Raw genomic sequence first — 15,051 nt, 5'->3', positions numbered from 1 at the left:
GCGTCTCTCTGCACCGTAGCAACAGAGGATGCTCCACGGTGTCTTCCTTCACATTTATATGCATTAGATTAATGCTCGCTGCTTTAATAAAGCCAGAATGTTCCCACACACCATTTCTCCTGGTTTTTACGGAGATGGCAGATGTATGCCGACTCAGGTTTATGGTTCAAGGTTGACACCTTTATGGGACTCAAATATTTAGGGTTTAAAAACCCAGAAGCCTCTAGAGATGTGAGCAGTAAATCAAACATCATCAAACAGGAACTAAAAGCAGCATAATCAGATTTATTCCAACATACTCTGTACAGTTCACTGGGGAATTTTGGTCCTCCTTTGTTGCCGTACGTGTGTCATGGGGTTTGGTTTATTACATGATACACGTCCCGTCGTTCAGGTGCTTCATCGACTCCATTTGTTGGGTCATCGCCAGAACATCGTGGAATCCGGTGCTGAGTCCCGACATGTGCTGGAAGTACGCCTCCTTCTCCACCTGGACCGACAGGTTATTCACCCCCACGTCTTTCAAAATGGCCGTCACCTACAGAGGAGGAGGTTTTAGCATCAGTGTTTGGGCTTGGGACCAGAATGAGAGGCTAGACCCGGATCTGACTGGACCGTGAGACTCGTGAGGAACAGCCAGATGGTCTGGTTCTCACAGTCAGAAGCAACATTGTGTGACCCAAACATCTCCGACACAGTCCCAAAAGTATCGCTCATGCATTGTGATGAAAAACTCAAGAGTGATCGATTATAATCAGAAATAATCGTAAAAAATGTTTATTCCAGGGTATCTGCAGGTTTAAGGAAGCAAAATTTAAGACTTTTTAAGACCTTTTTTAAGGCCACTTTGACCAAATTTAAGCTATAATTTCCAGCTATTGCCTGGAACCGGCGCTAACCACGTAGCGAACGTGGGATTAGCCATCCAGTTACCATTAAACTTGCACTTCCCCATGGCGCAAGCTCCCACTAGCTTAACCAGCTAACGTGCTCATCTAAAAATAGTCCCCTTTCACAACCAACTGAATGTGTACGGTTCCGCTTACGGCAACATCGTGCACAACAAACGCTGAACACTCACTAGAAATTCACGAAATTTTTATAGAAATAAAAGAATCTTGTTTATTGGTCTTTGGTCATTTAAGACCTCAGGAAACTGTATTTAAGGATTTTCAAGACCTTAAATTTGGAAAAGCAAATTTAAGACTTTTTAAGGACCTGCGGATACCCTGTACTCATTCAACCGCACCTTTAACGTTAAATAGTTGTGAACATAATCTGAACACGAATGTGTTTAAAAAGTGCTGATCTACGTTAACAGCCTCTTGAAGTGAAAAGTCGACCACACTAGAAACGCAGAACAAAACCACCGTGAGGACCACCAACGGCCCCCGAGCTGCACTTTGGACACGTCTGCTGTAAGTAAACAAGCTGCTCCAGAGCAGGCAGGAAGAGCAAATCTGAGAACAACAGAATAATGGGCTCGACACACGGGAGGCGACAAACGACCGCGATCAGCGAAATTAGTCGCTTTTATTACCCGACACACGGGAGGCGACCAGCGGCCAGCGGCAAAGCCGTCGACGCGTCCTGTTCCATGGCGAAATCGGATCTTCCGTTGTTCTGCTTGGCTGTGTCAGGTTGGAGGGAATTAAGGTTATTTAAGCGGTTCAGAGTTAATAAAGTGGTAAATATGATGTTTCACGGCGATGAAAAGTTGAAAATATTTAAACTTTCTGGGATCACGTCGCTGCGTCGCCTGTGCACGACACGCGCACGAGCGTAAAATTTCACACGCACGTTTTTCGCGTTTCGCTTGGTAGGAGGGAGACCCGCTATTATCGCTTTGTCGTGCATGTCTCATTGAAAATGAACGGAGGAGAGGGGATGTGGCCTCCCGTGTGTCGAGCCCATAACAAGCTAGCCTCGTCCCATCAGTTGTCTCACACACACACAGGTGTGTGTGTGCAAAATTTGTTCTCTGCATCTGACCCATCCCCGGGTGAGCAGTGAGCTGCAGGCGCGGCCGCGCTCGGGAACCATTTGGTGGTTTAGCCCCCCCAATCCAACCCCTTAATGCTGTGTCAAGCAGGGAGGAACTGGGTCCCATTTTTTTCTAAGTATGACCTGACCAGGAATCAAACTCTGACCTCCCAGTCTCAGGGGGGACACTCTACCGCTAGGCCACTGAGCTGGTATGATTAGTCGATTTGTCACGACGACATCGACAAACTAGTCGTGCATTCTATGAGCATTTTTTAAATCTCGTGTGTTGCGGCACCTTCGGGGGCTGTTTTCTGCTCGAGACACATGCCTTTGACATCAGGGCCAGTCGGCAACGTAGCTCAAAGGTTTGGGAGCATTTTCCAAAGACAAAAGAGAAGCACGCAGTGCAACATCAGTAAGGTGAAACTCTCCTTTCAGAAGAGCACATCGGCGACGCACGAGCGCCTTAAAGGGAAACACGTCACAGCGGAGAACGAAGAGTCGCCTCTGTAAGCTAATACCTCTTGTTGCTGCTAACATCAACAGTTGCTTGTATTCACAGGTGTAGCAACAAAGGTATGATGGTGAGTTTATTACCTTTACCCTAACACGTTTGTAGGTCACGTATTAGCTCTAAAGTTACAAACTCTGGTTCATTTCATCCCGCTACGCTACAGCGTTAAATCCCCAACCAACGAGTTTGTTACGACGCCAAAAAGACTATTTCAGCTGAATTCACCCGTGAACACGAGACTTACTCTGGTTTAGGTGCCTACCTCCATCAGAATGTAGCATTTGGATTAACAGGTTACTTTATTAATCCCAGAGGGAAATTAGAGACACAGTTATTAAAAGTTGTTTGCTAAGCTAACATCTTGTCTTTAATATTAGACGGCACCTAGCTGATCGCACTTCAGACTAGAAGCTAATGATGGTAAACAACAGCATCCTGACGCAATAAGCTAAACTTTTATGAACGACACGATTAGTCAACTATTAAAATAGTTGTTTGTGACGTCGCTAACGGTTAAAGGCATTTGGAATTAATACAAGCTAACGTCTAGCATCAGTTTGTGCTGCACATGCGCGTCACTTCAGAGATGCAGCAGTAGACGCTGTCCGTGTGGAGGACGGCGCCCACGTGGAGGATGGCTCCCACGTGGAGGACGGCGCCCACGTGGAGGACGGCGCCCACGTGGAAGACACCGCCGTGAGGAATACGCCGACGTGTGGAGGATGGCGCCCGTGAGGAGGACGGCCCCGCGAGGAGGATGCCCCCCGCGTGGAGGACGGCGCCCGTGTCCGTGTGGAAGATGGTGCCCGTGTGGAGGACGGGGCCCATGTGGAGGACGGCGCCCGCGAGGAGGACGCCCCCCGCGTGGAGGATGCCGCCCGGGTGGAGGATGGCGCCCGCGTGGAGGACGGCGCCCGTGTCAGTGTGGAAGATGGTGCCCGTGTGGAGGACGGCGCCCGCGTGGAGGACGGCTCCCGCGTGGAGGACGGTGCCCGTGTGGAGGACGGCTCCCGCGAGGAGGACGCCCCCCGCGTGGAGGATGCCGCCCGCGTGGAGGATGGCGCCCGCGTGGAGGACGGAGCCCGTGTCCGTGTGGAAGATGGTGCCCGTGTGGAGGACGGCTCCCGCGTGGAGGACGCCCCCCGCGTGGAAGACGGCGCCCCCGTGGAAGACGCCCCCCGCGTGGAGGACGGCGCCCGTGTGGAAGATGGCGCCCGTGTGGAAGATGGCGCCCGTGTGGAAGACGGAGCCCGCGTGGAGGACGCCCCCCGCGTGGAAGACGGCGCCCGCGTGGAAGGCGGCGCCCGTGTCCGTGTGGAAGATGGTGCCCGTGTGGAGGATGGTGCCCGTGTGGAGGACAGCGCCCGTGTGGAAGATGGCGCCCGTGTGGAAGACAGCGCCCGCGTGGAGGACGCCCCCCGCGTGGAAGACGGCGCCCGCGTGGAAGACACCCCCCGCGTGGAAGACGGCGCCCGTGTGGAGGACAGCGCCCGTGTGGAAGATGGCGCCCGTGTGGAAGACGGCACCCGCGTGGAGGACGCCCCCCTCGTGGAAGACGGCGCCCGCGTGGAAGACGCAGACGTGTGGAGGACGGTGCCCGCGTGGAGGACGCCCCCCGCGTGGAAGACGCCCCCCGCGTGGAGGATGCCGCCCGCGTGGAGGATGGCGCCCACGTGGAGGACGGAGCCCGTGTCCGTGTGGAAGATGGTGCCCGTGTGGAGGACGGCTCCCGCGTGGAGGACGCCCCCCGCGTGGAAGACGGCGCCCGCGTGGAAGACGCCCCCCGCGTGGAGGACGGCGCCCGTGTGGAAGATGGCGCCCGTGTGGAAGATGGCGCCCGCGTGGAAGATGGCGCCCGCGTGGAAGACGGCGCCCGCGTGGAAGGCGGCGCCCGTGTCCGTGTGGAAGATGGTGCCCGTGTGGAGGATGGTGCCCGTGTGGAGGACAGCGCCCGTGTGGAAGATGGCACCCGTGTGGAAGACAGCGCCCGCGTGGAGGACGCCCCCCGCGTGGAAGACGGCGCCCGCGTGGAAGACGCCCCCCGCGTGGAAGACGGCGCCCGTGTGGAGGACAGCGCCCGTGTGGAAGACGGCGCCTGCGTGGAGGACGCCCCCCTCGTGGAAGACGGCGCCCGCGTGGAAGACGGCGCCCGCGTGGAAGACGCAGACGTGTGGAGGACGGTGCCCGCGTGGAGGACGCCCCCCGCGTGGAAGACAGCGCCCGCGTGGAAGACGCAGACATGTGGAAGACGCCCCTCGTGTGGAGGACGGCGCCCGTGTGGAAGATGGCGCCCATGTGGAAGACGGCGCCCACGTGGAGGACGCAGACGTGTGGAGGATGGTGCCCGCGTGGAGGACGGCGCCCGCGTCTCCAACAGTCCAGTGTGATCAGGTTTAGCCGATCTGTTTTCCAACTCAGACGCTTAACAGCAGGAATCAGCTGCTAACCGAGTAACAGAAGAACATGTAGGGCTGACCTCTGACCTTTGCTACCTGATTTAAACCTTGTTTTGTCCTGACCTGCTGTACAATCCTTTGCTCCACCACGTCTGCCATGACCTGAAGGTGGATGGTGCCGGCGATCACGCTGGCCGAATGTCTCCAGAAGTGAGGGTCTCTGTACGACAAAACTCCTTCGATCTTCTCAATCTGAAACGATTCCACGTGAAACAAGTTCAAAACCGCACGAATCCAACCAACAAGTGAAATACGACTAAACCGACCTTCTCCAGCGCTCCGTTCAGGTCCTTCTCGTGTTCCGGAGGAGTTCGTAGGAGCAGAACTTCACAGGCGTCCTTCAGCAGAGGGATGACGCTCAGAAAAATGAGCGTGGCGATGAAGAGTGAGCAGATGGGATCAGCGATGAGCCAGCCGAACTGCCGGATGAGGATTGTAGAGATGATCACGCCGACGCTGCCCAGCGTGTCGGCCAGAACGTGAAGGAAAACTCCTGAAACGGGAGAAGAACCTGTGGAACCGGTCCCCACGACATCCCAGATCTGCAGGTTCCTCCACAAACCTCTCATGTTGGCGTTCATGCCTCTGCTGCCCGAGCTGTGGGCGTGGCCGTGACCTCCGTGGGCGTGGCTGTGGCCTCCGTGGGCGTGGCCGTGACCTCCGTGGGCGTGGCCGTGACCTCCGTGGGCGTGCTCGCCGTGAGAGTGGGCGTGGTCCTGCGACGAGCAGCTCTTCCCACCGTGAGAGTGGGCGTGGCTGAAGGCACAGATCCCCACCAGGTTGACGAGTAAACCTCCGACAGAGACGGGCTGCAGGGCGAGAGAGACAGAAACGGAGGGGGCAGGTCAGGTGGAACGCTGAGGAGCTTCGTTCCCTCGAATCCTCCCGCTCTCACGTTCCTCGCAGCTTCCCAGCATCTGGACGTGTTTAAAATGCAGCTGACAGTGTTTAGGACAAAGAAGCAGATAAAAGGCAGAGCGGCTGGTTTGTTTACTCTGGACGTTTCATCTCCGATCCAAAGCCAGGGACTAAAACTGAAGCCTGCAGCTGGATTATGAAGGAAAACAGAAACGCATCAGAGACAATATCGGACGGCGCTCTAAAGGTGACTCACGGTCAGCATGTCGGTGTTTATGTTGGGAGGATCCAGCAGCCGCGTGACGGACTCCACAAACACAAAGAAGGCGATGACCATCAGAAACAGGCCGTTGATGAACCCAGACAGGATCTCAACCCGACCGAACCTACAGAGACACACCAGAACCAGTTCAGCAACCATCGGGACGGATGTTCTGACCCGGCCGGCTCCCCTAAAAGGACTTTACCCGTAGGAGAAGATCCTGGTGGCTTTCCATCGGGTCATGAGGGCGGCGAAGAGGCCGAGGACTAAGGCGGAGCAGTCGAACAGCATGTGGAAGCCGTCAGAGATGAGGCCCAGGCTGTTGGTCCAAACGCCGTAGAACAGCTCCACGAAGGTGAAAGCCTGAGGAACAAGAAAGATCCCAGATCATTTAGTCACGTCTGCAAACATCTGTAAAACCGGCTCGAAGGCGCTTTCGTCCTGAACGCACCAGGTTGAGACACAGGAAGTAGAAGATCTGTCTGGAGTCGTACTCCTCCAGAATCTGCTTCAGCGAGTCTTTGATGAATCGAGGAACCGACTGAGATGTGTGCTGCAGGGCGTCGCCCATGAAGTTGTACAGCGGCGTCCCTTCAGGAGAGTAGCCCACCAGCGTGCCCTTCTGGCCCCTCCTGGACGGGGACGACAGGATGCTGGAGGCTGCAGGGGGACCAGGACAGACTAGAGATTGCCTGCAGACTGAAACGCTAGCGCTCCATCGCGGCCGCTTACTCACACATGATGAAGAAGACGGCGCTGACGATCACCCCCCCGGAGAGCACGTGCTCCGTGCTGACCTGCTGCGGGGGTTTGCTCATGGAGCGGAGCTGGTCGGTTATGGGGTGAGTCCAGAAATTAGCCAGCAGCAGCGCGCTGAGGAAGAGCGCCGCGGTGCCGTAGCGGGCGCACCTCGGCGCCTCCATCTTAGCGCTGCAGACAGCCTCCACGTAAAACTCCAGGATCATGACGGAGAAGATGATCATCCCGAGAGGCGGGATGAGGGAGGACCACGACTCAACTTTACTCTGCAGGGAGGTCAGAGGTCAATGAGCAGAAGCAAACTCAGATTTATGACAAACTGATGAGGATCAGCTGCAGAAGCGTCAGCGCTCCAGTCGACGCAGATCAAAGCTTCACAAACGTTTATGTTCGGATTTCTGCTGGTGGGAACTTTTGAAAGGCGTTGCTTTAAAGGGACTTTACGGAGTTTTGAATTTTTATGCTCGCGATCGCCCCCTCAGGCTAAAAGCGTAACGGCAGCTTCAATAGTAGGCTCGTGCATGAGGCGCGCATGCTGTACGTGCACACTCCTTAAAGAAAATAACAGCTGAGACAGTCCCGTGTGTGTGTGTGTGTGTGTGTGTGTGTGTGTGTGTGTGTGTGTGTGTGTGGTCCGGAGGACAGAGGACAGCAGAACTCGCAGCTAAATAATTAAATAATGTGGTTCTGTAGCTTTCTCTTCAGCACAGCCGACAAAGGTTTATGATGGGTCAGTCCTCCTGCATGCTCAGATCATTCCCTTCCCTTGCTTGAAAAATTGTTCCAAAATGAAAGTTGAACCCACATCTTTTTTATCTGTGAATTCAATGCTGTTCAGCGAGTCTCAAATAAAAATTTGGACATCTTACTGTAAAAAACATACCATTAATGTAAAAAAGAAACTCTAAATAAACTATGTTCACATCCAGAATCAAACCCAGGTCTTCTGCATGAGAGCCAGACATCTTACTAGGTGAGCTAAAGCATGAGGTGACGTCCTTTGTATCTGTAACATTTATATCCTTGATGACAGCTGAAACAACGTCAAACCAAAGAACGGTTCGGAGTGAAAATGGCTATTTTGTTGCTAACTTGCAGGAAATATCTAGAAGAAAGTTCTACAGAAAGTAGCTAAGGGTCCTCAGAAATGTAGCTAGCTTTGTCACTAGGCGTTAGGAACAGCGACAAAGTGGCACTGCCTCTCTCTCTGCTGCTAAAGCTACGGATAGCAAATGCTACGGGCGATGCCTGAGCGTGAACGCGCATGAAGCAGCCTGCTCGACCCGAGCATCTCTCTTTTTCTGTGATTTTACAGAAAAACAGGCAATCACAGTAAAAATGCCAGGGCTCATTCTACAGGACCAGGGCATTGCAGGAGAACGTATGAAGAAGACATTTATTATTTCTATACATGTTTTGGCTGTCACACTTCTGTAATGTCCGTTTAAAGTAAGTAGTTACTTAATCTTTTTAATCGACCTTCGCAGCATAATTTATAAACTTTAATAAAATTATGAAAACAACATTTTAACTTCAGCCAAAGGCTCTTTTATGACCTCAACAGGGAAAACGGCTAAAATAAACATGTTAATGTGACATGTATTTAAATGACGCTTCTAGATTTTACAGTACATCGGTGGTGAAATTAAAAAATGTAAGTTTTGCTTCTTTTACATGAGGGGCGGGAATCTTCAGGAACATCAAGATTCCATTCGATTACGATTGAGGGAGCTCCGATTATCGATGCGTCTTTCTCCGCCCTCACCTGGTTGCCAAGTGATTACTTAAGAAAAACATATGTAATTATGAATCATTAATTTAATTCCAATATCTTTTATTAACATAAGTATCAGTGCAATGTTTTAAAGAAAAGTGCTGCTGTCATTAACAGCTTCCAAACAACATGATGCTGGATGTCCAATTCATTTGAACATGAATAACTGTTCTTTTTCCAGAAATAAATACGATTAGACAACAACATTTGAGTATAAATTAGGGATGCGCTGATACCGATACTGGTATCGGTACAGATACCGATGCGATACTGGTATCGGTAAAAGTGAACCGATACCAATGCAGTTGCTTGAAAATGGCTTCACTGTAACTTGTCATTTCTGTTCACCTAATATTTTAGTGTTGTGATGATTTCCATTCATATATTTTACTTTTTATCTACCTCACAGTCTTTTCCTGTTGAAAGCAGAGAAGAAAATCTGTATTCCAAATCATTGCCTTATTTGTGTGGTAGAAGTATCGGTATTGGTTATCTGCGAATATTCAGATCCAAGTATCTGTATCATATCGGTTTGGAAAAAAGTGGTATTGTTGCATCCGAAGTATAAATACCCTCGACAAGAACTTGTATAAATAAATGCGTAAAACAGGAAAGAAATAAAGCGTACGGACGCAGACCTTTTGCGATAAAACTTGCTATGGGCTTTGTAATTCAGTTCGCCTGATCAGAGTTTGGTGGAAATTTTAACGACGCCTGCTCCGTAGATCTCTGGTTGGTGGCGGCAGCCGCAGCTACGGCATCTTTTTCTCCTCCTTCGGGTGAAAACGATCAGCGTGGTTTCTCGTGTTGGTTTTATTTTACACAACTTGAACACCGTATGGCTTTGGTCCGGGTCCCGTTTCCCCTCAAATATCATGAAAACCAAAGTCATTCCACACGCTTGCTTTTAATGTTGGCGGTGCTGGCCGTGTTCCTCAGTCGGCCATGTTGTCCTGTGCAAACTGTAACCGTTCCGTCCAAGCACCAGACTTCCTTTTAGCCGAGTTCCACTTTTAGCGCCTCGTCATAAATAAAATTGATTTTTTACTTTTTTAAATCGATTGATAATCGTTCCTGTTCGCATCTCGATGCAACTAAAAATCGAGTTTATCTCCCATCCCTATTTTACATCAAAGATGGCACCTAGGGTTTGGAATGGAGGCGTAACGTCTCCTTTTATCCGTCGGACCGGTTTACTCACCTCTGTGGTCGCTGACAACACCACGACCCACGGCAGCAGAACCGCAGCAGAAACCAGGTTGTCCAGGGCGTAGAGCCGCTTGCAGCCTCCGATCTCCACGGACAGTTTACGGGACGCCGTGTGGAAGGCTACCTTCAGACACACCGACGCCACCAAAAGCACAACGCCGCCCTGACAACAGATACACGGATCAGAAGGAAGTCCTCGCTACCAAAACCCAAAGCTGCTTTCCGTACTTTGTGATCTGCGACTCCTAAAAATGAGATGGTGGTGTAGAGGAAGTGTGTGAGCGTGCTGTCGTGATGTCCCTCAGCTGATAGCAAGATCAGTCAAGGCTCGAACGGTGCAGAACAGAACCACAGGGATTAAAACACGGCGTGGAACCAAGGATACGGTGATGGTGGTCTCCCATCTTCACCATCAGGTCATCGTTATCAAACAGCAGGAGGCAGATCACGGCGATGATGAAGAAGGCCGCCCCCCTGGTCTGGCAGAAGAACACGGGGAACATTATTTCAAACCTGTTAGAGGAGCAGGAGAGGCTTTCCAAGAGGAGTTCTGCCGTTTATCTGTCAGCTATATTAGCAGCGGAGGGTGTTCACTGCTTCCAGGGTGGTGTACTCTCTTATCCACAAATCAGAGCTCTTGTATCTGAGGAAGGTGTGGTTTCTGAGGTTTGTTGGTAAAACCTCAACATGTCAAATTCCGTCTGGTCAGTAAATCATAACGTAGGATTTAATAAAACTAGAACCACTTCCCGAGCTGATTCGGTTTGAGCAGAGCTTCGGACCGGCCAACCGGAGCAACACTCGTTGAACCACCGCATCTTTTGACAAGCCGTCAAAGCTGACACAGCAAACGGTTCCTTCAGAACCAAGCCGACACCGCGCCGACTCCTTAAAGGTCCTTCCTTAGACGCAACAGCTAGCTGTGGTGACCTGGAGGCAACTCGAGACCGGTCTAGTGGCGCTGCCGTTTCTCCTACGGACTTCGGTACTTTTGGGGTCCACGGACTTCCTGACATTCCGGATCTACAACGGCGTCTCCGACAGGGTACGTAGGCGCGACAGATTGCGTCTGATGCTGTTTTATAAACCATCACTTCCAGTTCACAGCAGACCAAACTCAATCCCACTCAGAACTCAGTTTCTTCCAGATACGACATCACATTACACTACAACACACACTCCAACTCACATAACCGTTTCCTAGTTGTCAGGTTTTATAATTTGTTTAGAAAATAAATTTCTTACTTTTTATGAACTTGACTGTCTGAATTAATAGGAAGTGTGTCACGGTCCCTGAATAAAAAAACAATCGGACCGGAAAAGGGTGGCTTGCCACCTCCGGGTCGGGGGAGAGGTCCTACCTCAAGTGGAGGAGTTTAAGTATCTCGGGGTCTTGTTCACGAGTGAGGGTAGGAGGGATCGGGAGATCGACAGGCGGATTGGTTCGGCGTCTGCAGTGATGCGGACGCTGAGCCGATCTGTTGTGGTGAAGAGGGAGCTGAGCTGGAAAGCCAGGCTCTCGATTTACCGGTCGATCTACGTCCCAATCCTCACCTATGGTCATGAGCTTTGGGTAATGACCGAAAGAACGAGATCACGGATACAAGCGGCCGAAATGAGTTTCCTCCGTAGGGTGGCCGGGCTCAGCCTTAGAGATAGGGTGAGGAGCTCGGACATTCGGGAGGGACTCGGAGTAGAACCGCTGCTCCTCCGGATCGAAAGGAGCCAGTTGAGGTGGTTTGGACATCTGGTCAGGATGCCTCCTGGACGCCTCCCTGGGGAGGTGTTTCGGGCAGGTCCTGCCGGCAGGAGGCCCCCGGGTCGACCCAGGACACGTTGGAGAGGTTACATCTCCAATCTGGTCCGGGAACGCCTTGGGGTCCTGCCGGAGGAGCTGGTGGAGGTGGCCGGGGAGAGGACGGTCTGGAGCTCCCTAGTTGGGATGCTGCCCCCACGACCCGGACCCGGAAAAGCGGAGGAAGACGGTGACGACAACGATATGGAATCATCAAATCTTATTCATCATAATTAAAATACATACGTAGAATAACACTACAGCAATAGTCCCAGTCCTCCCTGCTGGATCTCTGGTTTAGGCACCAGTGGAGTCTCTCTCCTAAACTCTGAGTGGAGACAGGGTCCAGAGAACTCCTGACCGCAGTACGAGGCTCCGTGGTTGTTATGCAGGCGTGTTACGTTCGGGTTTAAGGCAGAAAAGGGGGTCAGCAACAGGTCAAAGGTAACATTTAAGAACGTTTTTTATGATTTTCTGTCAGGATCCATTAAGTCTGGTGGATTTTATCATTTCAAAACTTCCAAACGTAGCTTGATGGAACCGATTTTCCAGGAACATCTACCCGACCTTTTAAACTTCTCTGAACCTTAAACGTTTCTGGAATGTTTGGGCTTATTTTAATTTATCTTAAGCAGATTGATGAGTAAAAGAGTATCAGGACTGGCCAAAGTTTGGGAGGTTTTTACCTTAGATGGTCCTCCTCCCGAGTTTGTGAAAAGAACGCCAAGGAGGGCGACGATGACCACGTCGCTGTGCTCGAAGAGCAGCAGCGTCCTAAAAAACAGGATTTTAAAAACAAAACACTGGAAGTTTCCTTCTGTAGCGCTGACGTAAATAAAATAAACCCAATTAAACTCAAGAGTTTAGAGGGATCCAAATGTTTACGTGACTGTAATAAAAACGATCAGGTTCTACCTTAAAGGTCCACAGAGAGTCAGACCGAAGAATCCCAGCAGGGAGATGATGCAGCTGAAAACGGCATGTTTCACTAATTTAATCCACTGGAAAGAAAAACAGATGAAAACAGTTTATTACGTCACAACAAGCTCTTAAACATAAACAAATGTTTGTTTTAACCTTGTGAAGAGCCGATGAAACGCGTTTAACTCCCGGAGAAGCTTCGCTTTTACAAGAGGCCGAGTTTTTCACATGTTTAACGTTTATGTTGAAGGAAGAGGGTGTACTTGATCTGGGGTTTCTTGACCCTTTGAAGGACTAAATAAATAAATTAAGGGTTTATGTGGAAGTTTTCCAGAAAGACTCCGATTTTAGAAGGTTTTCTTTTTTTTGACGACAAACTAAAGCTGATTTAAGCAGCAAATGGAGAAAAAAAACACCTTTTTCTCCTGATTACTGAATTAAAAACTGGAACCCAACCAGGACTGTTTTGTTCCACCGGATGAAACGAGAACTGAGAAGGGAACCAGACTGACCTGGCTCCTTGAGATGACTTTTCCAGATGAAAAGGGCTTTTGGAAAAACAGCAGAACAACAGCGCTCCTAAAAATCAAAACAAGAGTCAGCATGTCGTCCGCCTGCGTCCGACCCTGAAACAGAGAGCTGAAGTACTCACCCCAACTTCAATATGAAGATGAACTGAACTATATGAACAACTTTTAGGATATCATAAGATTCAAAGATCCCTAAAGCTTTGAGGACCTTAGAGATGATCAGCAGAACGATGTACCTGCTCAACCTGCGGACGGAAGACAACAGAAAACATCATTAGTGACACACAGAATTATGTAAAGTTAAATGAGGACAGAAACTGATTTGTGGCCCACAGAAAATGTATTTTACACCCCTGCCAGGTGATTTGACAGCATCTTATAACATTAGCTAATGCTATTACATAATGATGTAAGTAGGAAGACCTAAGTCCACCCTTCATGCTTCGATAACAGCTGCTGATCAGATGTATTCTTTATAAAATTAGGGGTTGTTGTGAGTCTGGAGCATACAGGTGTGTGTTAACGAAGGAAAAACATCCCAGAGCAGGTTCCCTCTGTGGTAGATAATAAAAGAGCTCCTGCTGGTATGACAAAGGGACAACTAGAAGAAAACTGAACAAATGTGGCGTGTACAGAAGGGGCTTATTGCAGCCACCTGGAGCTGAGATCTCATTTCTTTAGTTATGGTCCAGATCACGTGACCTTAGAGGGGGTAGAAGCAAAGCAGATGACATGATCTTCCTCTGAAGGAGGAGCAGACACGTCCTTTGAGACGGGGTGAAGCGCTCCATCCTTGTCGTAGAGCCTCTCCTCCTCATAGAAAGAACTCAGCTGAGATTGTAGAGAAATCTGACATTCAAGCCTTCAGGATACAATGAGCTGGAGGTATTCCACACATGTCCCACTGGGAAGAGACCCGAGGACCACCAGGAGGGGTATCATGTGTTCTGGGAACGCCTTGGGTTACCCAAGGAGGAGCGGGAGAGGATGCCTGGGTTTCCCTCCTTAAACCGATACTTCTGTGCTTTAAACAGCTATAAAGACATGTTTTACCTTGAATCAGGCACTTCGACCATTCCCAGTCTTCCACCCGACAGGACGTTGCTGCTGTATTTATCCTCCATCTCAAAGCTCGCAAAACCGACCAGTGACAGCAAAGTTATCCTCTTCAAATCCTTCACAATTCAGTCAACAATAAAAGTAACGACACAAATCCTCCTCCGTTTACCGCTGAAGTAAACAAGGCCTTAGTTTTCTGTTTGTTCTTCATTCTGCCGGCTAGCTCAAGCTGCTTTTGGCATCACGTGCTCCGTCTTCGTTCTGACTCAGATTCCCATTTAAGAGCGTTTTAGAAACACAAAATAATACTTTTTTCGTCTAAAACAAACAAAAGAATTAATCGGAAAGCTCTAAAATGAGAAGGAAAAATATCCTGATTGTCCCTAAAGCCATGAAACTTCCGTATACGTCAAGCTTTGCACCTCACGCGAGAAAATCCGAGAACGTGTCTGCTGCGCATGGCGGCTGCGCAGATCTGTTAGGTGACTGAAGGGGGAGTCGGTTAGATGTAATTTCTGTAACTCGACCGTATGAAAATGGTCTAACTCACATCTTTGCTTTAATATATTATCATGTGGACTTCTAAACGTGTTACATAACTAAATAACACGTGCAACAGCTACAAGAACATTTCATCTGAAGGAACTGCATACTGTTTATTTTGATCAATCAAGTGTTATAAACTCGTCATGTCCTGTGTGCAGGTCGCAGGGTTTATAGTGTTTTCTGCCACTATTGCCTTATGTGTTGTTAACGTTTGATAAGAAAGGGGCTTGTGGGCATGAAAGTTTAGTTCGTCACTGATACGATCTACAAAAAATAAAAACACCCTTGAGATTCACGTTTTATCATGTTTTCCCCAAAGCTGATCCAACGGCATCAGAAAATGAAACACCCATACAGGCGGATCAGAGCATTTTTCTGGTTT

General features: G+C 50.0%; 2 protein-coding genes across 3 annotated transcripts; both read right to left on the bottom strand.

The window, feature by feature from the left end:
• Nucleotides 1–265: 265 nt before the first annotated feature.
• slc30a5 (solute carrier family 30 member 5) lies at nucleotides 266–14,408 on the bottom strand. Of its 2 annotated transcripts, XM_015943469.3 has the most exons (16): nucleotides 14,118–14,408; nucleotides 13,187–13,309; nucleotides 13,047–13,113; nucleotides 12,529–12,614; nucleotides 12,300–12,387; nucleotides 10,204–10,297; nucleotides 10,047–10,123; nucleotides 9,811–9,981; nucleotides 6,813–7,101; nucleotides 6,528–6,736; nucleotides 6,282–6,439; nucleotides 6,071–6,200; nucleotides 5,519–5,765; nucleotides 5,223–5,449; nucleotides 5,020–5,148; nucleotides 266–538 (listed from the first exon to the last, which is right to left on the bottom strand). In XM_015943469.3, exons 1-16 carry the CDS (start codon nucleotides 14,186–14,188, stop codon nucleotides 368–370), a joined length of 2,337 nt encoding a protein of 778 aa, XP_015798955.1. In that variant the 5' UTR covers nucleotides 14,189–14,408; the 3' UTR covers nucleotides 266–367. The 2 variants fall into 2 exon arrangements, with proteins under 2 accessions (XP_015798955.1, XP_054600671.1); XM_054744696.2 differs by having other exon boundaries at nucleotides 5,223–5,765.
• Nucleotides 2,981–4,881, bottom strand: LOC139070383 (uncharacterized; the record flags this gene model as incomplete). The annotated part of the gene is made up of 1 exon (XM_070552553.1): nucleotides 2,981–4,881. A coding segment is annotated over one exon (1,806 nt), but the record flags the coding sequence as incomplete, so codon positions are not given.
• Nucleotides 14,409–15,051: the final 643 nt, after the last annotated feature.

Source organism: Nothobranchius furzeri, chromosome 6, assembly GCF_043380555.1.
Source record: "Nothobranchius furzeri strain GRZ-AD chromosome 6, NfurGRZ-RIMD1, whole genome shotgun sequence".
Taxonomy (NCBI): domain Eukaryota; kingdom Metazoa; phylum Chordata; class Actinopteri; order Cyprinodontiformes; family Nothobranchiidae; genus Nothobranchius; species Nothobranchius furzeri.
This window is presented reverse-complemented; position numbering and strand designations above follow the sequence as displayed.

Bases quoted from the DNA above. Each gene is read 5' to 3' on its own strand.
- slc30a5 (XM_054744696.2), bottom strand. From the start codon at position 14,188: ATGGAGGATAAATACAGCAGCAACGTCCTGTCGGGTGGAAGACTGGGA. The intron at 13,310-14,117 runs GTAAAACATGTC...TTCCGTCCGCAG, and splicing joins GTCGAAGTGCCTGATTCAAG to GTTGAGCAGGTACATCGTTC. The intron at 10,298-12,299 runs GTAAAAACCTCC...TTCTTCTGCCAG, and splicing joins CGGGAGGAGGACCATCTAAG to ACCAGGGGGGCGGCCTTCTT.